The sequence below is a fragment of the Neolamprologus multifasciatus genome, chromosome 23, assembly GCF_963576455.1.
Source record: "Neolamprologus multifasciatus chromosome 23, fNeoMul1.2, whole genome shotgun sequence".
In the NCBI taxonomy this organism is placed as follows: Eukaryota; Metazoa; Chordata; class Actinopteri; order Cichliformes; family Cichlidae; genus Neolamprologus; species Neolamprologus multifasciatus.
In genome coordinates, this window is record NC_140460.1 from 4,457,796 (window position 1) to 4,483,304 (window position 25,509).

The 25,509-nt window shown below is 44.4% G+C and overlaps 1 protein-coding gene across 4 annotated transcripts in view; it reads right to left on the reverse strand.

The window, feature by feature from the left end:
* agbl4 (AGBL carboxypeptidase 4) overlaps positions 1–25,509 on the reverse strand; it is a 370,527-nt gene that overhangs the window by 6,014 nt on the left and 339,004 nt on the right. For all 4 annotated transcript variants that reach the window (XM_085151358.1, XM_085151353.1, XM_085151354.1 and 1 more), the window contains 2 exons: positions 11,952–12,104; positions 5,776–5,938 (listed from right to left, as the gene is read on the reverse strand). In XM_085151358.1, the coding sequence (XP_085007484.1) occupies positions 5,776–5,938; positions 11,952–12,104 (316 nt within the window). The remainder of the gene's footprint in view (positions 1–5,775; positions 5,939–11,951; positions 12,105–25,509) is intronic.

The window sequence follows — 25,509 nt, forward strand, 5'->3', positions numbered from 1 at the left end:
CTCAAAATATTCACTAATATCAAAATCTTTTGAATCATCGCTGAAATGAGATAATGGATGCTATTTCTATGAGCCAGTTATTATTATTTTTTCAGTTTTTTTGTTAGTTAAGAAAGACTGCTTCTGTTTTCATAAGTTCATAAAAGAAAAATACTATAAAAACAAAATGTGACTAAAAATATCCACACATATCTCATCTGGTACCTGTGGTTTATAGCTCGAAGTGTGTCTTTATGTTCTTTCTTATTGCTGTCATTAATCCTTTATGTATTTGCTTTTATAGTGGTACAATCTTATGACAGAACTGATAATAAATAAAAATGAAAACAATAAAAACAACTAGATATAGTGATGCTCACACAAGTGCTCACAAAAGCTACATAAAAAAGGGCCCGACTGAACAGAAGAGATAAAATATAATGAACTTGGCAATTTATTTATTGAGGAAAATATGATTTATCTGTTGGGTGGAAATGTATGTGGATTAGTGGTCAGTTTCAATTCGAAATTAAAATCAATTGTTTTCATTTAAAGGTTTGACAATCAGCTGTGACATTTACAGCACAGGTTTATGGAAGTGAAACACTGCGCAAACAAATGAGACTTTGCTCGACTCAGCACTGAACCATATCTATATAGCTTGGACACCACAAATCCACAGCTGGATAGATTTTGTACAAATGGAGCAAATTCAAGACATTCTGATCAGTCCATAAAAAACACCTGAAGAACACGGTCTGTAGCGGTCTGTGACGTCACTATGGGTGATCTGTAAGTGTTTAAAGGGGCCTTTCATACTGGTCGATGTTCATGTTCATGTGTTGCTACACAACAATCGTGTGTATGAGAGGGCTGAAAGGTGAATGCCACAATTCTGTGAAAAAGGACATTTGCAGCTTGCTACAGGTCACATGAATAGTTCAGACTGCTTAAACAATATGTGGATGGGTGGAAACCAAAATACTACTTTGTTGCTTAAATTAGAAGCATTTTGTTACGAGAAAGGAAAACACAGCATTCCAGCGTAGGAATCGTATGAAAGACGGTGGTGGTAGTAGCTATGTTTGGGCCTGTGAATTCTAGCAGTGAATTGTCAAGCAGATGGCCCCGCCCCTCCCTGAGCCTGGTTCTGCCGGAGGTTTCTTCCTGTTAAAAGGGAGTTTTTCCTTCCCACTGTTGCCAAAGTGCTTGCACATTGGGTTCATATGATTGTTGGGTTTTTCTCTGTATCTACTGTACAATATAAAGCGCCTCGATGCCACTTTTGTTGTGATTTGGCGCTATATAAATAAAATTGAATTGAATTGAAGACAGAAAAGGTCAGAATGGTTCAAGAGTAATTAAAGCTTAAAAGGCTTTGGACTGGTCATGTTAACCTTCTGACCCAAACTCAGCACTTCATGTTTTCAATAGTGGAAAAGACTAAGATTTCTTCTAGTCAGTGTGGAGGAAAGTTCAGCTGCAACTTTCAGAGCACAAGCTAAACGTTCTCATTCCCAATGCGTAACATACCGACAATTTGTCACGTCCTGAGGCATCTCATAGTAACCCAAAAGGTCCCTATGATACGCGCCGGAGTGTGGATGGAATTCAATAGAATGACGCTCCTGGTATTAGATATTGTTTTCCAATGATTCCGACGGGTAGGGTGGCCAACGTTTTGGGATGACAGCGTGTTGGGCTACTAAATTACGGAGCCCCGCAGGGGACATGGGAGAAAAAAAAAATTAAGACAGACTTTTGCGAGATCTCGCAAAACAAACTCGGGATCTCGCAAAAGTTTTAAGACATCACATATTTGCAAAAGTGCTCCGACGTTTTCGGAGATCTGACACCCACCATCTCGAAGCTAACGGGAGGTCGAGACCTACTACAGCCGGGAGGAACACCGCTTTCCCGGCACATCGTGCCTCGACCTCACGGTCGGCTTTGAGCTGGCGGCCTCCGAAGAATGCGGCTAAAACTTTTGCAAGATCTCGCAAAAGTCCGTCTTAATTTTTTTTTTCTCCCATGTCCCCTGCGGGGCTCCGTACTAAATAAAGTAAAAGGTCATGTTTTTTGACACTCCTTGTTAAACACTTAATTATTTTCCAAAACAAATATATGGTCTATTATTCTCTGTCTCCTTTCTTTAGCATTCTCCTTATTTACTTTCAGGACTTAAATCAAAGGCTTAAGAAATTTTCAAACACATGTTAACAGTGGATTCTGTGGCTTCTCAGTTCATTTCGACTGATTTCTGTTGCTCTTACATTTGAAATTTAATGTCAGTGCCTTTATCTCCAGCACTTTAGCTGCACGTCAGCTGACTTTTCCAGCTCCACTGTATTTTGAAGCCTTTGATTCCTCTCAGTATTGAACCTGAACTGAAATTGAACTTCTTTTAGTACTTCAAAAGTTTTCAACTGCACATTTGCAGCACCACTTGTTTTTTTAAAGCAGAAATGTTGCATTTTCTAGAGCGAATAATATCTGCAAACTTTCTTAGGCTTTCCAGCCTTATCAACATATGTAAAAGAAAAAAGAAAAAAACCACCGGTGATGTACATATGTGTTCATGCATCTTTGTGAGTACTCATATGAGGACACCTGTTCATCTGAGCATGGCAACCAGATTTGTGCAATCAACTGTGTGCGTAGATGCGGGTGTCTATGTGCGCTGGCTTGCATATGTGAGCACCTATCCATTTGCGCGTATCTGTGTGATGTGATGTGGATGATGTGTGGTAGTGAAGCATATTTGCCTCCAAGCTATATCATTTGCATACTTGTCACAGCCTGTCCATTGGGTGTCAGGTTCACTGATGCATACTGTGTTCCATTGGCAGCTCTGGTATTCATGGAGTCCCACTGTTATGGTGAGGTGCCTGTCGAGTGCTGTTGCTTTGGCAGACAGACATCACATACGCATGAAGATAAAGAGGAGCACCTATTTGTCTATGTGCGTATGCACATGTGTTTGAGAGTGTGCAGATATGTAGCTTTATTGCCAGCTGTCTTGGCTGTCAATCCATGCTGTATCAGTGCATCTAACCTACTGCTGTGAATAAAGACCCAAACATTGTTGCTTGATTAAATCAGGAGTGACCACCTTTGATGAGAAGAATGACATTTTCTTTGTATATCTCTCTCCACTGAAGGAAAAAAAACTTGCAGAAAGTGCATTGCTCCTTTAAAAAACAACAACAACAATTTAAAAAAAACCCTGACTCTATTATGACAGAAGAAGAAGAAGCAATGACGCTCCCTTCAAAACAGGAAAAACAAGTGCAAAATCTTCCAGGGAAGCAAATTCTTAATGGCTTTAGAAATTTAGAACTAATTCTTCAAAGTCAAAGAGATCCCTGTTGCTCAGATAAAACAGAAAAAGAACACACGCACACGCAAGGTAAGTAAAACACACCGGCTATGTTACACACGCACACGAACCCACAACAGAAAGTATCACGCAGAGTTTTGAACAAGATCCCAGTTTATCTCAACCTTCACCCCCTTTCCCTTCCAGCTGAACTTCCACGGTGTGAACCGGAAGGTCCCTCATAAAAAAACTGCAAAAAATGCAGTTTTACTTTTTTTAAAAAGAAAGTGCAGACAATAAACAAGGCTAAAATATTTTTACTGTGAGTTTGCCGTGTGGTATTTACTTTGACGGAAGTGGCTGCAAGAAGAGCATGCAAGCATAAAGAAAATATAGGTGCTAGAGGAGGTATGAGCATGCACACATGGAAACCGGCTCACAGGTGTTAAATGATTAGAGGACAAAGAGAAGACAGACACACAATAGAGGTTGTCCCTGCTGTTTCAGAGAAGAGGATTCTCAGCTTGACTAGATGATATAATGAGCTGTTATGTTCTGGGTGATGAGATGAGAGGAAAGGACAGAATAGAGGAGACGCGCGAAAGGAGGAGGAGGAATCGAAAAACAAACTCAGACAGACACACACATTGAATTACGCTGTTTTCTGAGGCACCTTCAAACTGTGACAAAAGCCTCGGCTGTGTGAAAGGTTAAGATTTCAATTTTGGTGGCTACAAGTCACAGCAGTGGAGGCGAGTCAGGAAAAATGAAAGGGCGAGGGCAGCATTTTTGGAAGGTGGTAGGAGTTAGGGGCCTAGGTTATTATTTATTTGTCATGTATTAGTTTAGCGGATTGTGCATGTGTGTGTGTGTTTGTGTCAGGTGAGAAACAAGAAAGGGGAGGAGTGGTGGGTGGGTGGGTGGGGGGGCAGATGCTAAAGGTCTCTGTTGATGATTTGCACGCTCCATCGAGCTGACTGCTGGGGCATAAAAACTTACATGGTCGGTTTCTTCAACCTGCCTGACCTCAATCTCCACTCTACACCAGGTCCCTGTGCTGCGTACCCACCCTGTGGAGCTCCTCCTCTTTGGAACCCTCCCTTTTCACAACCTACATCGTACACACACACACAGATTTGGAAAACAAAGAAAGAAGTCCTCCCAACAGATGTGGTTTCTCTCATAAATTGACCTTCAGAATAAATGCACACAGACACACACGAACAGAACAGGCTCTGAACCCAGCGCCGCCACCACCTCAAACGAAAACACAGAGTGGAATTTGTTATGTGCATTTTGTTTAGCATAACAGCCAGACACTTGTCTCTTCTGCGTATTACCATATTTTTTTTTTCTGCGGCTGCCCTGTGTGCGTACACATGCTGGTTCTTCCATGTGTGCAATGCAACGAGCTGAGATGTTTCTATCAAAAGCATTAAAGTCATAAACCTTTGTGGGAAAACACACATGCAACATCACAATATGCATTTTTTAGCCTCTATAAGCAGGAAGAGACGACTTGTTTTTATTCAGCCTCTCGTCTGTCACTTAAAAACCAAAAAACAACATTACCATAAAGACTAGTAGTGATGCATATGTAAAACTGATCTTCCTATATCTAACTTTCCATGTGTTAATGAATCGTGACTTGCCTCTTCTTTTGGCGAGGCAGATTTTGCTAGTTATTGGCACTAGAGGGCACTAGGGCTGCATCTATATCCACCCACCCCTTCGCCTGTGGAGTATGTGTAGGGGAGCACATACTTTTCATATGTAGGGTCCTTATCTCACTCTCTAAATCTCTCTTTCTCCCTCTTCTCACTCACTCTATCGGTAAGATCAAACCCCCATCGGCCAGCTTTCAGGAGCTCTTCAGCCCTGAGAAGGTCAGCCGAAGGAAAACTTCCTCCCGTCCGCCTCCATTAAGACACCTGTGACCTTCAGTCTCCGTGATAAATGTAAGGCTGCGCTCACGATTGCAGCCGACAGAGATCCCGTTTGTTTCGCTGTTTTACAGCAACCGTCGCTCCGTCTGCGCGCACACGAGCGCAGTGCTAAATATGCCAACACAAGCCCCTTTTTCTCCTCTCTCTTTTGTAAATGAAATCAATAGACACAGCTATCACATCCCTATTCTGTCACTGCACATCTGTCGCAACAAGAGGCAACAAAAGATCAACATGCTTTTCTAGTGAGTACACATGACCTGACACACACACACACACACACACACACACACATGCGGTAACGCTCAAAACACAAACATTAAAATAATGACTCCAGCGATTACAAGATCAGTTGGCTTGATTTCAGTGGGAGATTGTTGCTGCGGAAACAGTGCTTGTTTGGTGTGTTTTAGAAGAGGAGATGGGAGAAATGAAGAGAGAACATTACTGCTGGTCTCTTCACTTTAAAGAGAAAACAGATTTTGTTTTCTTTAGCTTCCACGCGGAGAGATCACACACAGTGAAGGATACAGGTCTCCTCAGTGTAGGGAACAGGAGCAGTGCCGCCAGCTGCCATGTAGCTGTAGAAGGACACCTCGAGAGTGTAGCAGTAGGACGTGTCGTCGAGAAGACCGCCAAGGAAACGCCTACCGGTACCGGCCTTCACCACGTCACGGTTAAAGGAAGTGTTGGACTAGAGAAACAGATGGAAAACAACTGAGATACATTAAAGGTTTAGATTCAAGTCTTTATGTCGGCAGAGACGCTGGAGTCTGGAGGATGTTATAGCATTTGTTGCATTAAGTCTGTAATGCAACAAATAGGATAAAAACTACAGAATTCTACTACAAAATGTTTCCCAAAGTCCCAGAAAACCTAATCTGGAAAGAAGAGGTGTATGACATGAGACCAAGTAGTCACACTATTTTCAAAAGCCTGAATGGACAGACACCTTCTTCCAGTCCAATGTGCTGGTTTTTGGTTTGCCGTCACCAGTTTCTGAAAAGCGGAGTACATCTCTGTTGTTTCCGATGGATCCTTAGAGGTTCTGTTTTAACCAAACACGGCTACAGCTTAGAAAATCACAACACACAGCACAATGACTGGCTAGAGAAACCATGCAGAGGATTCAAGTTCCCTGCATTGCCTGGTGTGACTGTTTGAGGACGTGTTTGAAGCACGCAACTAGTGTTAGGCTAAAAACAATCCTAGTTATGCAACTCTCTGGGCAGCACAATTTCTTCCTCTCTTGGAGTGAGGACAAACTGGATGTCAGTGATTTACTATCTCAACATTATCTCAAAGTGGTATGAGATGAGAAGATGAGATGAGGCTAGCTGGTTAGCGTAAAGACTTAAAAACAGTTTTTACCACCAAGCCATACGACACCTCAACCACAACACTTAATCACACAACACAGCACTCAGAAGCTACCCTGCAGCTTCACAAGTACTCTGTTTAATCTGCACTGGTCACTTCACTTTATTGTCATTGATATTTATATTTAAAAGTGCAATACTGTAATTTTCTGCTGCTCATTCCTGTGCAATATCCCATCTGCCCTCCCGTCATATTTCTTTTCAAGATTTTCTTATTTAATCACTAGTGTACATATATTTATATTTATAGATACATATATATTTAGTCATCTTTTCTCTTTTACCATGTCTCTCTAATATTTAGCTCCTTACTATTTTTATATTTTATTTTATTTTATTATATTTTCTTCTACTGTATCATGCTGCTGAGTGACTGCTGCTCGTCAAACACATTTCATTGCAATGTTGACCCTGTGCTAACTTGCATATGACAAATAAAACTGAAAACTGAAACTGAAAACTAATTCAGGAGATAGCTCTGCAGCACAAAACATATCTGACATCCCTGGCATAACTTCATCACAGTTAATTCCTTACATTCTGTTGAAGAATCGCACACCCCAAACCTTTAATGAGTCAGAAAATAAACACAAATGTTTTACCGAGTCTGCTTTATGTAGAAATAAGCACGTGCTTGCAAGTTAACTATTTCTACATCTTAAATTTCACCTCAGTTCCTAAATGTCCACAAAACATGAATGCAAACTTCTCTTGCAGACACGAAGAGGCAGAGTGTGTTTAACTAAAATCAAGCCGTTTATTAAAGTGGTGGTGAAAATACAAAATGCAAACCTCAAGTGAGAAGTAAATCTAGTGTCCAGGAGCTGGAATACATGAGAAGAAAGTGAAGTGATACTCTGACAAAGACAAAGGGGAAGACGGGAACTATATTTACACAGAAGAGGGATTATGGGAGTGGAAGAGCTGGGGAGAACGAGACACAGGTGAACTAAATCACGGGAAACAAGACGCAGGAAGCAAAACTAAAAGCAAAGCACAAAGAATACAAACACCCAAAGTAAAACAGGAAGTAAAGACACAGACACTTGAATGAACTTAATGCAAGAGGGGAACACAGAGGGAGGAATAAAACTAGGGCAACTAGGAACCAAGAACAAGACTAAATTCAATAACAGGAACAAATACAAGAAGTAACACAAACACTAAGCACACCTGGAATCTCGTAATACTGATATAAACGAAACTGGAAAGTCCAAAAACCCGAAAACAGACCCAGGACATGACACCTTCATGTCGAAGATCATCTCTGGTGGTGAAAGCTGTTTCCAGTTAAAACTGATTTCAGCAGCTCAATGCTGAAGAGTGCAAAAACAAGGCAGGGCATCAGGTCAGGAGCAGAGGAGTGTGCTTTGTTTTCCAACACTCACAAGACTGTGCACATTAAATCTCCTACAGAGTGTTAATAATACTAACAGGAGTCTGAGGGAGGACATTCAGTGCAAACAGCCTGAACTGTGGCACATTGCAACTTTTCCGGCTACATAAAAAGTATTACGAATTAACACCTTAGGTTAGGCTTCCATAAATGAAAATCAAATAAAAACCATGTGAAATGGTTAAATGGCTGTAGCAAACCCATGACAGACCCGACCACATATTCGCACTTTCAAACACTTCATTTCCCGGTTGATGTCTCTACAACTCACGGCTGCTGCTTTTCCGCTGTCAGCCCCATACAAACACCAACAACAACAACAGGAGCTAGTTCATTCTTCTTCAATGCAGGTGAGGCGTAATTGCTGATGCTGCTTTAGTCATGCCCCGCCACATACCCCCATCGCTCGACTGAGGCCGGGGAGCCATCCGGCCGAACCTACTTCCCCCTCCGCGAGTAGGAGAGGGAATCAGCCACAACTGTCGGCATCCCCATTCCATGGTCTAGCGCAGGGGTGGGCAATCTCAGTCCACGAGGGCCGGTGTCCCTGCAGGTTTTAGATGTGTCCTCGAACCAACACAGCTGATTTAAATGGCTAAATTAGCTCCTCAACATGTCTTTAAGTTCTCCAGAGGCATGGTAACGAACTAATCATGTGATTCAGGTGTGTTGACCCAAGGTGAGATCTAAAACCTGCAGGGACACCGGCCCTCGTGGACTGAGATTGCCCACCCTTGGTCTAGCGGCAGGGATGTGTTAGACCCGGGTGCCGACCGCGTTTCCAGCGGAGGCGACGGAGCTGGTTTGCAGGCTGACCGCGTGGCAAGCGGTGGTGGCGCAGCAGACACGGATGTGAGCCAAGGCTCACAGGCGACTTGGCAGGCAGCCGGCGTTAGCCTCTGGTGGAAGTGAGGCAAGTCCAGGTGGTGCGCAGACCCTCGACTCGGCCAGGGCAGGTCCCTCCCGCGCTTTCCCCTGTCTCCAGCTGTGCAGAATCCCTGGCTCGCTGTCCACCGGTTCAGACAGAGCACGCCACGACCCCCAGCTCCGGCAGAGCAGGTGGCTGAGCAGGACAGGGGCGTAATTTCCAGGGGGGTTAGGGGGGGTTAGGGGGGGTTCTGGCACCAGCTGCTCCCACCTGCAGAGTGGGTACGGGTGTGGAGGTAGTGTCCTGACTGGCCTCACCCTTGGAGTCAGCACAGAGCAAACCGGACATCAGCTACTCTCATGCAGTCGAGGGACATCAGTTGGGGCGGTTGTGACGGTGTCGACCAGGACCTGAGCAAAGCTGCCAGATTTTGTATTAGGTGCATCCGGCACTCAGGCTGAAACACTGCCGCCTGCTCCCTCTGCGTGCCACCATTTGGGCCAGCGCCTCCATTGGCTGGCCAGGTCGCAGCTCCGCAAATGTGAGATGATAGGTGGATCACTTTCAGGCTGGCATTCTGTTATTCATTCAGCTATCCAAACATCCAAAGGAACATGTCTACTGGACAACGATATTCCTACTTTCAGCTGCTCCCTTGCTACAAGGGGTCACCACAGTGGGTAGATTTTTATACTGGATACAGCTAGTGGAGGTCCCACTAATATCACTACTTTTATTATTAGTGATTTCTTTACTTAGTAAATGCGGTATGTCCTCGTAGAACAGAAGTTGGGTTAGTCCACTTCTTACATAGGTATAGATCTTGATTGAGTCATATCTACTCTAAAGTAACCAATGAAAGAACATTTTTTAAAAAGCTGCTGTGATTAGTCTCTTCAGTGAAAACGTGTTTGTGCCTCGGAAGTTCTTTAAAGTAGTTTTGTACAATGTCATTTCAAAGATTGGCTGTAAACGGCTAAAGCAAGGGGAAAAATTACATTTATTTTTAGTTCTGAGCTTGTCAGCTATACTACACGGCTATGATGCCGTCTTGGGACGAGTGCATAGAAAAAAAAGTTTCCATTCACTGTCACTCCACTCTGGTGCACTGAGAGTTGCCTTGCTGAAATGCAGACTTGGCTGCCACCAGTGGGAGTTTGCCATGATTGTGTTGTGCTGCTGCTGCTGCTGCTGCTGCACTGGGTTTTAGGTAGTGCTGAATGGGCACAGGGACAAAAGCACAGTGAGGGAGATGACCCCTGGGCCAGCTGTCACACAAGCAATACAGAGAAAAGAGAGAAGTTCTCCAGAAATAGCGTCGTACTTGTCCTTCGTAATGCAGCATAGAGTATAGACGCTGACAATAAGTGACATTTCCATATGTGTGTGGCTGAACATCTGCTTGTCTGGCTTCCCTATGTGTCAATGGGCAATAAAGGTTATTCTTTATGATGTGTGTAAGTGGATCTGCTAGGAAATGTCACTGTCACCGATAGAACGAAGGTCAGTGGAAGGGACCCGGGGCTGAGACGAACCAGCTCGGCGGATAATGTATCTGTATGAAAAGGTGTTATAAGGTTCTGCACGTGTAGCAGGGTGGAGGAGCATCACAGTCACTGAGTGAATATTTCCACCCACGTGCCCTTCTGTTCTTTTTTGCTGTTGTCCTTTGTTTCTCCTCCTCACCCCCTTCAGTTTGCACAATCCTTCCCGTCCAAAATAAACTCAGTTTTAACCACCTAGGAGGGCGCTTTAGCAGAACACCTGCGTCACTCACACAGAGTCTCCTGGCCTACTTACAGGCCTGTGCTTCGTCATGACCTTCTGCTTGTTTTCTGTGCTTGGATACAACATAAATGCGCATTCACCATTATGAGTATATGCATTTTTACACAATTGAGAATCTTTTTTAGATTTTACTTCTTTAGGACTCCTGCAAACCCGAACGCTATGCAAAAAAGCATTCCAGCTGTTGTTCTCGTAATCCTTATGCTTCAGCGTTCCCTCTTTTTGCTCGCCTTCCCTTCACCCTTCCTCTTACGGAGCCCCGCAGGGGACAAGGGAGAAAAAAAAATTAAGACGGACTTTTGCGAGATCTCGCAAAACAAACTCAGGATCTCGCAAAAGTTTTAGCCGCATTCTTCCCATTAGCTTGAAGCTAACGGGAGGTCGAGACCTCCCGTTAGCTTCGAGCTATCGGGAGGTCGAGACCTACTACAGCCGGGAGGAACACCACTTTCCCGGCACATCGTGCCTCGACCTCCCGGTCGGCTTCGAGCCAGCGTCCGAAGAATGCGGCTAAAACGTTTGCGAGATCTCGCAAAACTTTTGCGAGATCCCGAGTTAGTTTTGCGAGATCTCGCAAAAGTCCGTCTTAATTTTTTTTTCTCCCATGTCCCCTGCGGGGCTCCGTATCCTCTAATCCTTGGACAAGGTGAAAATCGTTTCTGGAAAGCACGCATTTGTACGATCTATGCTCAGAGTGGGCTTCTGTGGTCTGAGTACGATCAGTCTCCGTTCAGTAAAGGCAGCAAATTTGCATTATCCCATTTGACTGAAATCTAAATAGATTTCTAAACATTTCTGATTAAAACGAAAGTCTGTTTTGCTTGAGGCACTCAAACCTCGTATAACACAACATTTTAAAAAAATTACTGCAATTCTTGTGGATTTCCCCTGCCAGTAAATCCTCTACGCAGGCAAAAATACAGAGGATATTTTCATATTTTTGCTCGTGACTGCTGGGCACAAAACACACTCTTAATTAATATGTGTGTAGTCTGTGTTTTCCTCTCACCTAAAACCACTAAACTTTTATTTAAAATCAACATCTTACCTCAAAGGCATGCAGTAAAAACGGAAAAGGTACCCATTGCAAGCTACGTAAGTTCTCAACTGACTGCCACTAAGGTTGCAGCAGTTGGCAATTAAGTGCCTCGGTGAACACCGCCTTGCCAGAATTTGCTGAGATATGACTATTTCATGTTCTTGTTTCAAGCTAACCCGAAGGCCGAAGCTGGTGTAATTTTGGTCGCGAGCCCACTTGTCTGTCTGTATCACTTACAAAGGAGAAGTCTGGCGCGTTTTGGCACAGCAGTCGGGGGAAGACAGCTTGTCTCTGGACGCGCTCCTCGTCCTCAAACACGTTGCCATACATAAAGCCGTTCAGCATAGTGGAGTGGGCATGAACATCAATGTAGAACTCCAAACTGACTCTCTGATGGAGGAAAAGAGAAAGAGAACAGAGGGACAGGGAAACAGACAGATGATAAAAAAACATCAGGTTAGCCGGGATACTTTTCTGTCAGCGAGCAACACTCCACATCAGAGATTCTCCACTGGGAGTAAGGAAAGTCCTCTCTCGGCTCTGGGGATACTTCGCCGGAGAGAGGCTTTCACCCATGGGATGACAACGAAACCCTCCAGACACCGAAAATACGCTGATACCTAAAAGGAGCCAACCACCCACACATAACTTCCATCAGGCTGTCCTTCTGAAGGGCACGGTTTCAGTACGTACATGGTTGGGTGAGCCGAGAGCAATATCGTGAAAATACGCACGCTCAGGTGGACGTCGCAGATTCATCACGCACACCAAATGTATTTATCAGGTTAATACCGACTTCATATTGAGAGTGTAATGTCTTTTCTCTCTAGTACACTCTGTGTAAAATGGATTTGATAAGATCTGTTTCTCCAGCTTGACTCTGCTATCACTCAGTCTACACACACACACACACACACACAGAGTTCGAGAGAGAGACTTTTATCTTATGATACAAATAAATGGCATATTTTTCTGACCTCCAGCTACAACCTTTGCTATAATATGACAAGATGCAGGACCATCATAATACACGAGTATTACTCCAGATGCCTCCCACAAACACCGACTCTACCAACCAGCTGTGAGAATCACAATATTCCAGTTTGAAAGATTTAACATAATTGTGTGCAACGTCACAAGATTTGATTTTTTTTGAGTCAACAATCAGAGCGCAGATCAGAACAGCCAATTTAAAGAAGCGCGGTCACACTAATTCAAATGGCGTTTAATTAAAACACGTGACAACACGAAGTTCACACGGAAAAATAATTGAGTGTGACACAAAGAGTAAATTCCCTCTATTTCTGAAAGCACTGCTAATGGGTGTGATTGTCTACAAACTGAGAACAATAGTTAGATGGCTCCTGGAAACATTAAAGTATATAATTATTGTAAAAGTATTTTTCTTCTTTCCACATTCAAACCTTTGTTTTCTACAGCTGTGACTGACTTGCAGATTTTCTTTCTTATGCCATTTCAAGTTATTAAGACACACTAGTACACACTAATTGCCAAAGCATCACTCAAAATGTGGATGGTAGTATTTATAGTATTATCTGGCAGTAGCGGTTTGCATTTCTCTCAATAAATGACAACATGCTGCATAATTTAACTATATACGATTCAAAATAAACACAGACCTGCTTTTATCTCACACTGAGATTATGATTCCTGAACTGGAATCCTAAAGCGAAACAAGGTGTGGTGAGAAGACTGGCAAATATGACCTCACTTGGCTAAAACCTTCTCACTTCAGCAGTCTTACACTGGTTCTGACAAGGGCAAGCACACAAGCCCTCACACAACCCCCCCCCCCCACCCCCCCACACACACCTCCAGACCCTTAACTCCAGAGCAACACCCGCCAGCGCCATCCCTCCTCTCTGCCTCCTCTATCTTATCACATTGTTCCCCTTTTCCTACTTTTATCCTTTCATTCTGCTTCTTTTCCTTCTTTATCTCTTCCCCTCCCTCCTTCCCACTCGGCTCATTAACGATTCCCTACCACACCTGTTCCCCTGTGGGTCGTAAAGAGGAGGAGGGATGGAAGAATGAGAGGATGGAAAAGGAGAGAAGAGGGTATGGTGTGAATGAGGGGTGGAAGAAGGGGAGGATGGAGGTAGGAAAAGCCAAAAGGAGAAGGGAACAGCAAAGATGGACAAAAGGCAGAGAAGGAAAACAATGCGCATGGCTGTGCGTATGTGTGAGTGTGTGGAGAGGCAGTCGGGCAGCGATGGGAAAACAGAAAAGCACAGAGATGGGGGGTGGAAAGAGATAGAAAAGGAGAGAATAAGTATATAAAGATGAACAGAGAGAGGGCGAAAATGAGAGAAAGACAGAAAGAGATAGAGAGAGACATAGAGATGTGTGTAGGGAGATTGGCAGGAGAGAGACTAGAGAGAGAGAGAGAGAGAGGGAAGCAGTGCTTGGGCGGCCCAAGCGACGCAGTGTGCCTGTGTTTGAAATTCCGCTCACAGCCAAAGCAATTTCCTGGCGGTGGCTGTGCTGTCAGCTGCTTGGCTGGCTGGCGGTGAAATATGGTGGCTGGGAGTCGGCCGCTAGCAGCCCCCGACAACCTGATGGATGGAGCCCCAGAGGAGAGGAACAGCAGCAGGAGAGGGTAGGGTTGGGTGGGGTAGGGGGAGCGTGGGGAGAGGAAGGGAGAAACAAGAGAAAAACAAAACAAACAAAAAAAAGAGGGAACGAAGGTAAATGCAGCCAACTGAGCAGCGGCGGTGGTGGTGGGAGACGTGTATTAAGTATATGTACATGCATATGTATGTTTAAAGTAAAATAAAAGGTAAAAATAAAAGGGTAAAGAATTCAAAAGCAAATCAGGAGGAAGACGGAGAAAGTACAGAAAGGGAGAGAGCAGGAAAGGAAGCTCAAGGTGTGCCAGGCAAAGCCGGGGAAACCAGCCTAATAATCTCCTGGCTCTCCCCATATGCGGAGGGGGAGGAGTGAGAGGAATACGAGGAGGAGGAGGTAGAAACGGCTAGATTGGAGGAGGGCGGGCAAGCAGGTAAATGGTAGATTGGGTGCAGATGAGAGGTTAAACGGGTGTTAGATGGCTGTGTGGAATCACAGTGAACCTAAGGTGTGTACACTTTAATCAAATGTGTGTAGAAATGCAAAAACAATTATAAATAAGACTCTGAACAGCCTGCCAGCCGACTCTAGGCAATGTCTCTTGAGGCCAGAAGACAAAATATTATCTTATCAACTAAGAATTCATCTTAAATGTTGTTGGGTTATTGTTATCCTGCCTCTTCCCAAACCCCAAACACACACACACGTTAGTTTATCTGAAGACAGCTGGCTGTATAAACATCGACATGAACCTTGCGATGAATTGGCTCCTTTCCCCCCGATGACCTCAACAACATAACGTAATGCATGTAGGGATTATTAATCTGCAGCAACATAATTTTGGAGTAAAAACCAAACCATGCCCCAAAGTACACAAAGTATACTGACTGCCGTTTCTAGATTCCTTTTGCCAATTTATTCTGGAGACTGAAAGCGAGCCCACAGACTCGTGGAAGAAAAAACTGAGCTTCAGGAACACTGTAAAGAGAGAAGTTGAGTTACCTGACTCACATATTCATGTTCACAAAGTGAGACAACCAGATAATCCTGATAAATCTATAAGCGCTATAAAGCTGTGTAATAACTCTTCATTCTGTGAACACACCTGTCAGGCATATGATCCCACACATATATTTGAATTATACCTTCATGCCGTTGTTTTCCTTAGATTTATAGTGTACATATTATTCTCCCCAAAAGGAAGGAAGCTGTAATCGGTTGTGTTTGTCTGTCTTTCTGTTTGTCAGCAGGGGGAGTTAGTTATCTTGTCTATTGATCTATCACCTTCAGTTCTATCATTTCAATGCTCTAATCTAAACCCACATGGTTGCCACATGCTACAAAGGTCTCCTTCGCACTATATTGTGAAGGACACTAAAAAAGAGGCAGTAACAGCCATGGCACCCCCACAATGTCATGTCCATGCTTAATACAATGTTCAGCTAATGCCCTGCCAATCAAACTGAGACGGTTCTGAAGGCCCCACCAGTGTGATTGATGCTTCAATTAACAACCCGCTCTGACCTCCAAAATTGTTCATTTGAAATTGTAATTAAGCAATTAGGGGCAATTAAGAAACAGAGACTGCCGAAAGAACGTCAGAAGACAATTTGAGAGTGCGAGAGAGAGAAACAGAGAGTGAGCGAGTGTCCAAATGAAACCTCTCAGAGAGAAACAAAAGCCGCAGAAACTCCAGGGAACTCTCAACTTGCGGTGAACTTGCAGTGGCGGCAAACAGTTTAGTGTAAAACCTAGAAGGTCAAATGAATGAATTTTGTCAGACAAGTACTTATCTGCTGCATATTAATTAGAGCAGGGTGCGGGGGTGCGATGAGGGCCGTAAATGCTGGGCTTATCTTTACACGGAAAGGAAAAAGGAGCTGATTGAAGCAGGATTACAAGCTCCTGAATAAAGCTCTTGGCATCAGCAGCATACCTTTTGGGGAGAAGGGGAAGTGCTGCTTGTTCAGGAGAAAAAAAGTTAAGTCTACTAGTATAATGCATTTTATCCCACATTAATTATCCAGTATAACACCTGTGGGAGGAATGTTGTGCATTTTTCTGTCTGCAATATGGCAGTATATGAAGCACTGGCAGTTACAAAGAAAGGGACGTTGCTAGCCCCTTTGACAGGTTTACAGCTGATTCATTCAAAAACAAAGAAGGGACTTTAAATGTGAGCTCAGGGGCGGAAAAATAAAGCTAAAGAAGAGACCTGAGTCTGGCTCTAACAGAAGCCACTCCTCCTGTTAAACTATACAGCACAAGTAAGCATGATACAAGCAACTGGAGATAAAGTATCTGAATTTCAGGAGCAGGACCACGCCTCCAAACACGCTCCTCCCGGTTCTCATCTATATATGTTCCCACAGTTCTACAAGCTGTTTGTTCTCGTTTCCTCCCTCCCATTTTCAATTCTTTAACATCTTCACTTCTATTTAGTACATGGGGATCTGCCAGGCCCAGAAGCTGCTGCCAGTCCTCTTTGAGGTCTTTCCCAAACCACATGTCCAAGCCATTCACCTTTACCTATTAAAACCTTGTCAAGCCTCAAATGAGGACATGGGCCCAGCGAGTGAAATAAATATCTTAAATAAACTGGTGCAAAAAAAGATCTTGTTCTAGCCAAACCGTTAGCAAGTTGCTAGTAGTTGTCGCTACGTGTATGTAGCACAGCACTGAAAACCTCTTTGAGATTGGTCTTGTTGATAACAGATTGCCGAGTTGCCTGTAGTTTGGATGGAAGATGCTAATTGCTCACTGAGCAGCAGTGTTACGAAGGTTACTTTTAAAATGTATTCCATTACAGATTACAGAATACATGCCCCAAAATGTATTCTGTAACGTATTCCGTTACGTTACTCAATGAGAGTAACGTATTCTGAATACTTTGGATTACTTAATATATTATCATGCTGTTTACAACTACATGAATGTACTATTGCTGTGATTTATTACTGTTACTGAAGGTCCGCGGCTCCAAACCGTAGTAAAGGGACCTCTGGCTAATACGGTGGGTTCTGTGTCGGCTCATAGCCGAAAACTAGCTTTACTTTGTTGTCTGGGTCAACTTTGCTAGCGAGAGACAGAGAGAGGTGTTGAAAGGCTGCTCCAACGGAACTTATTGTTTCAGAGGAAAACACGAACACGGTGTACAGTCGAGTCTTAATAGCTTACTTACAACTGGGCTCGTCAGGCACTCTTCTTGGCTGCAGTGGTTATTATTATATTTACATGCTTCCAGCTCCTGTTTTTTCTCGATGACAGCTCGTAGTTTTCCTTTTTCTCCCTCCCTCGCTCACAGACACATAACGTGTATGGCAGTCCATTCTCCCTGCAGCACGGACTACACTGCCTATGATGCTACATTCTTTAGAGCTATACCGGTAGCATTCTGCCTATTAGCTTAGCACAACAACAACAGGCGCTCTCTCACCCAGGAAACACGCAGAGAGAGAGCGTCACCCTGTAACCATGGCAACCGTAACGCTGCCGCCTGGAACAACAGAACGTAGCTGTCAAACAAAACCCAAACAGACCTGACCCGCCACAATATGAAACAGGGAAGTACCGCCGTGTAATCCATTTATTTCAACAAAGTAACTGTATTCTAAATACCACCTTTTTAAACGGTAACTGTAACAGAATACAGTTACTCATATTTTGTATTTTAAATACGTAACGGCGGTACATGGATTCCGTTACTCCCCAACACTGCCTATGGGCGATGTCGAATCATCAGTTAACCTAACCCCACAAACTACATGTCTTTCAACTGTGAACGAGAGAGAAACCACGCAGACACGGGGTCAGCTAGATGCTGGATTCCAACACAGGACCTTATCGAATAAACCAGTTTACTTGACAGGTCTTTCCGGAAAATGGTCACTTCCAAACCCAAGTCAGGTGGCAAAATCAATTCCTAACAGCATATTTTCTATGAAGAAGGCACCGTTCTATTATGGAACCAAGTTAGCGTTAAATATTCTTGCCGGGGAAAGTTTCCCGCATGAAAGGATTCAACATAATGACACTTAAACAGTGTAAAAGTCTAACCCTTATTTCATTAGTTAGAGGAGCTGATTCAGGTCACAGGGGCACATGGTTAGTGACCCACTAATGATGTAGAAGTGACAGAACATGGCAGATGGCATGAACTGCTTCATGGATGAGAGTAAATGACACCAAACTCTGCCACCGTCTGTCTCCATCTATCTGATTTTCTCCTCTCTCCTTCGCCCTCTCAGTCTGCATCATGCTCTCAAATTGATGGTGGTATTTGTCTGTTTATGAACACAGAGGTGACTTGTAATCAGGCTGAACGGGCACAGGCAGCTCTCTGCTTCAGCCCTTTTAGTGCCACATAAGCTGTCACATCTGTTGGGAGGGCTTGCCAGGAAAGCACAGGAAGGGGAAGCGAAGGAACGTAATAGGTACAGAGAAGAAAATGTGATAAGAAAAGAGAGTAGAGAAGAGCAAGAGGGGAGCCGCTGAAAAAATAATCTGAAATATTATGTTAAAAATTAAGATAAGGTAAAATCCTTTGAACTAAGTTGCGAAAAATCGCATAAAATTCGCCTATGAGAGCTTCATCTGTATCTTCCTGTGAAAAGCAGACAATTCAGCTTCCGACGGAGGGAGAATAAAGAGTGGGATGTTGGAGGAATAGAAACGACGCAGGGATGATGGGGAAAAATTGGCCGTAAATCTCAGAAATGGATCAGAAATGGTTGGCTGACACCAGAGGACGTTTTAACACACACAGAGAGAGGGGAGGGAGAAGACAGAGAGGCGAAGAAAAAGACAAATAGATGTGCAAACCGCACACACAGGTCGCCAACTTCACACATAAGGCGATTCTGACCGTTGAACAAAAGAGACAGACGTGGAAAGAGAGAGTGTGGAGCAGTCAGTGTAGAAGAAGTAGGGCATTAGGGAGGATTTCAAGGTGCAAAATCAATCTGGGTGCCGTGACAGGACCTAATACGTTTGTTTCGGGGAGAAAATTAATTTTCTAATATTAAAAAGGTCAAAAATAAGCCAAAGCAACAATGACCTCTTTGTCATCCTTAACAAATTATCCAAAATGGCAACGTCAGATTGGTGGGGATACATCGGCCAGTGATGAATGCTTCTGGTAATCAGCCAATCAAAAAGAATTCTTCTTCTGCTTTTGATAAATGAGCTGGAAAAGCAACGCTTTAGGAAGGAGATGGGTCCATTTGTTTCTTTGGTCTCTTCTCTTCCCCCCCCCTCCCTCTCCATTTCTCTATTTTCAAAACAAACAACAGGGTAGCTTGGGAACAGATTATAGCTCCTTGCATCACTGACTCTTTCAGCCATTTTCCCTGCTGACCAATGTTCAGCTGCAGATGGTAAATGATGGAATTTTCTGAAACAGTCTGAGCAAATATGCCTTGAGATGGATGGAGGGAAAGTTTACAAGCAGCTTATAAGCAAATGCTTCGGTCTCATTCGCACATGGGCTTTACTCGATTACATTTACTACGTCAAAAAACACAAAACACACACGCACAGATGCATATGAGCAATTACGACTGGAAGCAGTGATGTATCGCCAGCTCACCGTCTGCTCCTGTGCCTTTAATAGTAACAAACCCTTACACTATTATAAGAATACAAAATGAGCATCTTAATGTGGTCCTACACATTCTGCACCCACAAGTATGCCAGGGTTTGCTTTTTATCACCAAAGGGTGAACCCGAGGCTCCTGGCACCCCACCACACTACAGTCCTCCACCTATGTACGCACGTTTCAAGCTAATGCCAAGTGAACTTTGAAAAAATAAAAATAAAACAGGTCTCACTCCACCCTTTGCCCAGAGTAGGTAAAGGGTGGAGTGCCTACTCCGGGTCAGGGACAAGACCATGTTCCAAGTGGAGGAGTTTAAGTATCTCGGGGTCTTGTTCACGAGTGATGGGAGAAGGGAGATCAACAGACGGATTGGTGCAGCGGCTGCAGTGATGTGGGCGCTGTATCGGTCTACTGGTCGAGCTACACCCCTACCCTCACCTATGGTCACAAGCTGTGGGTAGTGGCCGAAAGAACGAGATCGCAAATACAGGCGGTGGAAATGGGTTTCCTCTGAAGGGTGGCTGGCCTCTCCCTTAGAGATAGGGTGAGAAGTTTGGCCATTCGGGAGGGGCTCAGAGTAGAGCCGCTGCTCCTCCACATCGAAAGGAGCCAGTTGAGGTGGTTCGGGCATCTGACAAGGATGCCTCCTGGGCGAGGTTTTCTGGGCATGTCCCACTGGGAGGAGGCCCTGGGGCAGACCCAGGACACGCTGGAGAGATTATATCCCTCGGTTGGTCTGGGAATGCCTTGGTGTTCCCCTGGATAAGCTGGAGGAGGTGGCTGGGGAGAGGGAGGTCTGGGCTTCTCTGCTTGGGCTGCTGCCCCCATGACACGGCCCCGGATAAGCGGAAGAAAATGGATGGAAAATGGCAATTGAGTACAATCTCCGCGTCTAAGTAGGGACCTCTTTCCTGCTACCTTATAAATATTAACCACACAAACTCCTAAAACAAATGGGAGTCTTTGACTGATTAATTGGCAACAATATTCCCTGTGCTACAATAAAGGGCACTTCCCAAAGACACCGCGAGCACACGAAAGATCCTCACTGTCTCCACTGCACTGTGTGAAACTCCATCATTATGTTGGCTTAAATTTACCGATGTGAGGTTTGAGTTTTACCCCAGTAACAACCAGTCAGGTACATCCAGCTCGTGAGAACTCTGGAGGAATCTGGTGAGACTTATTTTGATTCAATCATGTAAAGTGCGCCAAAGAAGTGCAGGTGTCTGATTCTCAGTGTGATCAGTAGTGACATTTAAAATCTCAGGCAGTAATTTAAATCAATACTGAACTAAAAAAAAAAACAACAACAACAACCAAACCCAAAAAAAAAACAAGTTAGCAAAGCCTTTGATAACCTTTGAGCAGAAAGCTAAACTATCTTATTACAATCCTCTACAATGGATAGAGAGACTGGTTTCTAATTAATCACCTGTCAACAAATTAACTGAAAATAATGTGTCACATTTTTATTGCCAATGTGTGAATAGATTGTAGCGTAAACTCAAAAAAATGAGATCCTTCACAGGTTTGTAGACAATAACAGCCAGTGGAGTGATTTCTGTGTTAAAGACTCAGATGACACGAAAAAACATGAACACGGTGTACAGTCGAGTCTTAATAGCTTACTTACAACTGGGCTCGTCAGGCTCTCTTCTTGGCTGCAGTGGTTATTATTATATTTACATGCTTCCAGCTCCCGTTTTTGCTCGATGACAGCTCGTACTTTTCCTTTTTCTCCCTCCCTCGCTCACAGACACATAACGTGTATGACAGTCCATTCTCCCTGCAGCACGGACTACACTGCCTATGATGCTACATTCTTTAGAGCTATGCCGGTAGCATTCTGCCTATTAGCTTAGCACAACAACAACAACAAAAAGTCGCTCTCTCACCCAGGAAACACGCAGAGAGAGAGCGTCACCCTGTAACCATGGCAACCGTAACGCTGCCACCTGGTACAACAGAACGTAGCTGTCAAACAAAACCCAAACAGTCCTGACCCGCCACAATATGAAACAGGGAAGTACCGCCGTGTAATCCATTTATTTCAACAAAGTAACTGTATTCTAAATATCACCTTTTTAAACGGTAACGGAATACAGTTACTCATATTTTGTATTTTAAATACGTAACGGCGGTACATGTATTCCGTTACTCCCCAACACTGCTTACAGAAAGGTTACATTTTATCTACTTAAACCGATTGAACACGCAAATAGCGCTGGAAAAATACCTCAAATCTTGAATATAGTTCACACTGTTACACTGTTTAATATAATAAACAGAGTAACATTAGTCACGTGCAGGGTCGAGATGTTGCCTACATTTCTTGGTCACAAATGGCTCAGTCACACTAGAGCGAAAATTAGACAGCAACCTCCTTGATACAACGAAAAATCAGTGGTTGCTAATCCATGTTGCTAATAGCTGCAGTAAACAACCGGTCGCCCAGAGGTTGACTGTGCAACACCCTTATCATGGAGGCAACCACATTACTCGTAATGCGATTGCACAAGTCGCCTGGTGCAAGGCAACCTGTCTCCAAATAACTGTGGTCTGACTGGGACTGTCTGCAGTCACTCTCAGACAGATTAGTGAACGTTTTCAAATAATAACCATCTCGTTTATAACAGTTAATTTGAGTCAGTCGTCTGTAATGTGTGTTTTTGCAATAGGGAAGTCAGCTCTCCTTATATTCCTATATGAAGCCGAGGTTGGTGAGTATGCATGTAATTTTGCAGCTAAATTGCCATCCTTCAGCAACTCTGTCTATATTTTGGGAAGATATTTCTGTTCTTGACAAAAGTTAATCACTGGGTTATTGCAAAAAAATGCATGAAATTGTCAACTTGATCCCATTTAATTACAAAGTGATAGCAGACTCCATCCCCAAATGTTTGCGGCAGATGGCCCCGCCCCTCCCTGAGCCTGGTTCTGCCGGAGGTTTCTTCCTGTTAAAAGGGAGTTTTTCCTTCCCACTGTCGCCAAAGTGCTTTCTCATAAGGGGTCATATGATTGTTCGGTTTTTCTCTGTATCTATTGTTGTACGATCTACTGTGCAATATAAAGCGCCTTGAGGCGACTGTTGTTGTGATTTGGCGCTATATAAATAAAATTGAATGAAGTGTATTTGTTTATGTTTGATAAACAGATTATTTTAAAATGAAACATTCACTGCTTCGCTATATCTGCAAACACCTGTACACTTTGATTTAGTTTCCTCCACAGGAGGAATATTTAATCATCATTTTTATGCGGGCACTATTTCTTTGGGCGCAATTCATTTATTTCCCTCCTGCCAAACTGTTGCTGTTCAGTTTTTCTGCATTTATAGATCAATAAAAACAGTTACCAGAAACTGTGAGCTGGTTGATGGGACCTAAGTCTCTGATTTTCAAAACATCAGTTCTTGTTTAGGTCAGATTTTGCATAAACTCGGGTACGCTCCGAAAAGTGTTAAATTTCTCCATAAATATTAGTCAAATAAAAGTTTTCAGCCATCAGTGGTAATGCCGTGTAGATTGCTTCTGCTACAAGCTTTGATTTTAAATGGCATTTGTCTGGAAAGCTCCTTCCAGTTATTGAAGTCATTGCCTGAACAGAACAAGGAAGTTATTTTACCAACAGAAAGCGAGTGTTGCTGCATTCACAATGACTGGGAATCACATTGGAGTGACTAAGGTATGCGTGTCAAGAACGGTAGATGGAGTTTGAAGCTGAATGCTGGTAGGCTCCTTTGTGCAAAAGAGGGCAGTGTGACTTTGAATTATGATGCCTTATGCATAGAAATGTGGGTGTTTAAAGAAGTAAAGAAGTCGTGGTGACACGGCCTTGGGGTCAGATTTATGTTCATAATGGCTCACAGCAACTTCAACCTGAGATGAGACAGAACTGTCAACTTGTTACATTTTGATCTTCCATCGCAACATTTATTGGCTAATCGTTACTTTTTATGTCATGATGCTGATTTAAATGTATAAACTGTTTATGATAAACGCCCTAAAGTGGTGACTTATTGCCGCTAGCATATCTGGATTTGATTTTGAAATCCAGGTTTGAGACACATATTGGACTTTTGAATATAAGATTTGAAGAGGTCAACAAATGTCATGTATCGCTGTGCGGCAGGCAGGAGTTGGACCCAAAATGCAGACACTCAGGCACGAGGTTTAAACACAAAGAACTCAGCTTTATTTGCTGGCGGGAGAAAGGCGTACAAAGTAAACTAAACTGGAAACTCAAACTAAACTCACAAGGGAGACACAGGGAGATCCACACAGCAAGAGGGACGACGCAACACTGACTCAGAGAAACACGGGGTTTAAATACACTGGGAAGTAATGAGGGGAATGAGACACAGAAGGAGAGCACAGCTGGGGGAAATCAGAACTGACGAGACAGGGAGCAAAGTAGGATACACTCACATGAGACACAGACCTTCAAAGTAAAACAGGAAGACGCAAACTAGACTAGGGGAGACAGAGCAACTAAGAAACACAGACAATACCAACAACAAAGAGACACAGAGGGGAGCTACTAAATACTCAGAGAACTAAACAGAATACAAGAAAACCAAACAAAGACACTACACTAAAGAATAAGCTGGGACAACAAAGTGAACTAAGAACATAATACAAAAATCACAGAGGCACAAGAACTCAAAACACTGGGTCACTGACCCAGGACCGTGACAGTACCCCCCCCCCCCCCCCCCCCCCCTCAAGGGCTGGCCCCAGACAGCCCAACAGGAAAAACAAAAGACAACCCAACCAGGGCGGGCGGCGGGGGCCCAGGACGGAGGGCCGGGAACAGAAAACAAAAAGCAGTGCACAGGAAACACTGGAGCCCAAGAAAGCAGCCCAAACACAGGCCAGTTCAGGGGGCCGGCCGTAAAGACGGCAACAACAGAAAAACAGTTCGGGGGACCGACCCGAAGGTCGCCGGCACAAGAATTCACAAGTCAAATGGTCGGGGGGCCGACCAGGTGGGTGGCACAGGTGACAGAGCTGGTCCCGAGGCCGGCCGTGCGGAAAGCAATGGCGGTGACGGCGTAGAGACGGTTCCGGGGGCCGGCCGTGCGGAAAGCAACGGCGACGACGACGTAGAGACGGTTCCGGGGGCCGGCCATGCGGAGGGCAACGGCGAGGAAGCAGTTCTGGGGGCCGACCGTGCACGCGGCGGTGACGGCGAGGAAGCAGTTCTGGGGGCCGACCGTGCACACGGCGGCAACGGCGAGGAAGCAGTTCTGGGGGCCGACCGTGCACACGGCGGCAGCGACGGCGGCGCAGGCAAAACCACTCAGGAAGCCGACCACTTGGAAGGCAGCGGTGGCCACTGAGCAGGTCCGGAGGTCGGCCGCGATGCCAGCGGCGGCGACGAACTCTTTCTGGGGGCCGTCCCCGAAGGCCATGACGCCAACTCAGAGGCCCGGAAGACGGCCGGCAGAGGCGAGGTGAAACAGGTCGAGCTGGCTCTGACGGCGGTGTGGCAACCGCAGGACCAAACGAGGCAGGACCAGGCGAAGGCAGAGCTGAGGCAGGACCAGACGAAGGCGGAGCTGGACCAGGACCAGACGAAGACGGAGCTGGACCAGACGAAGGCGG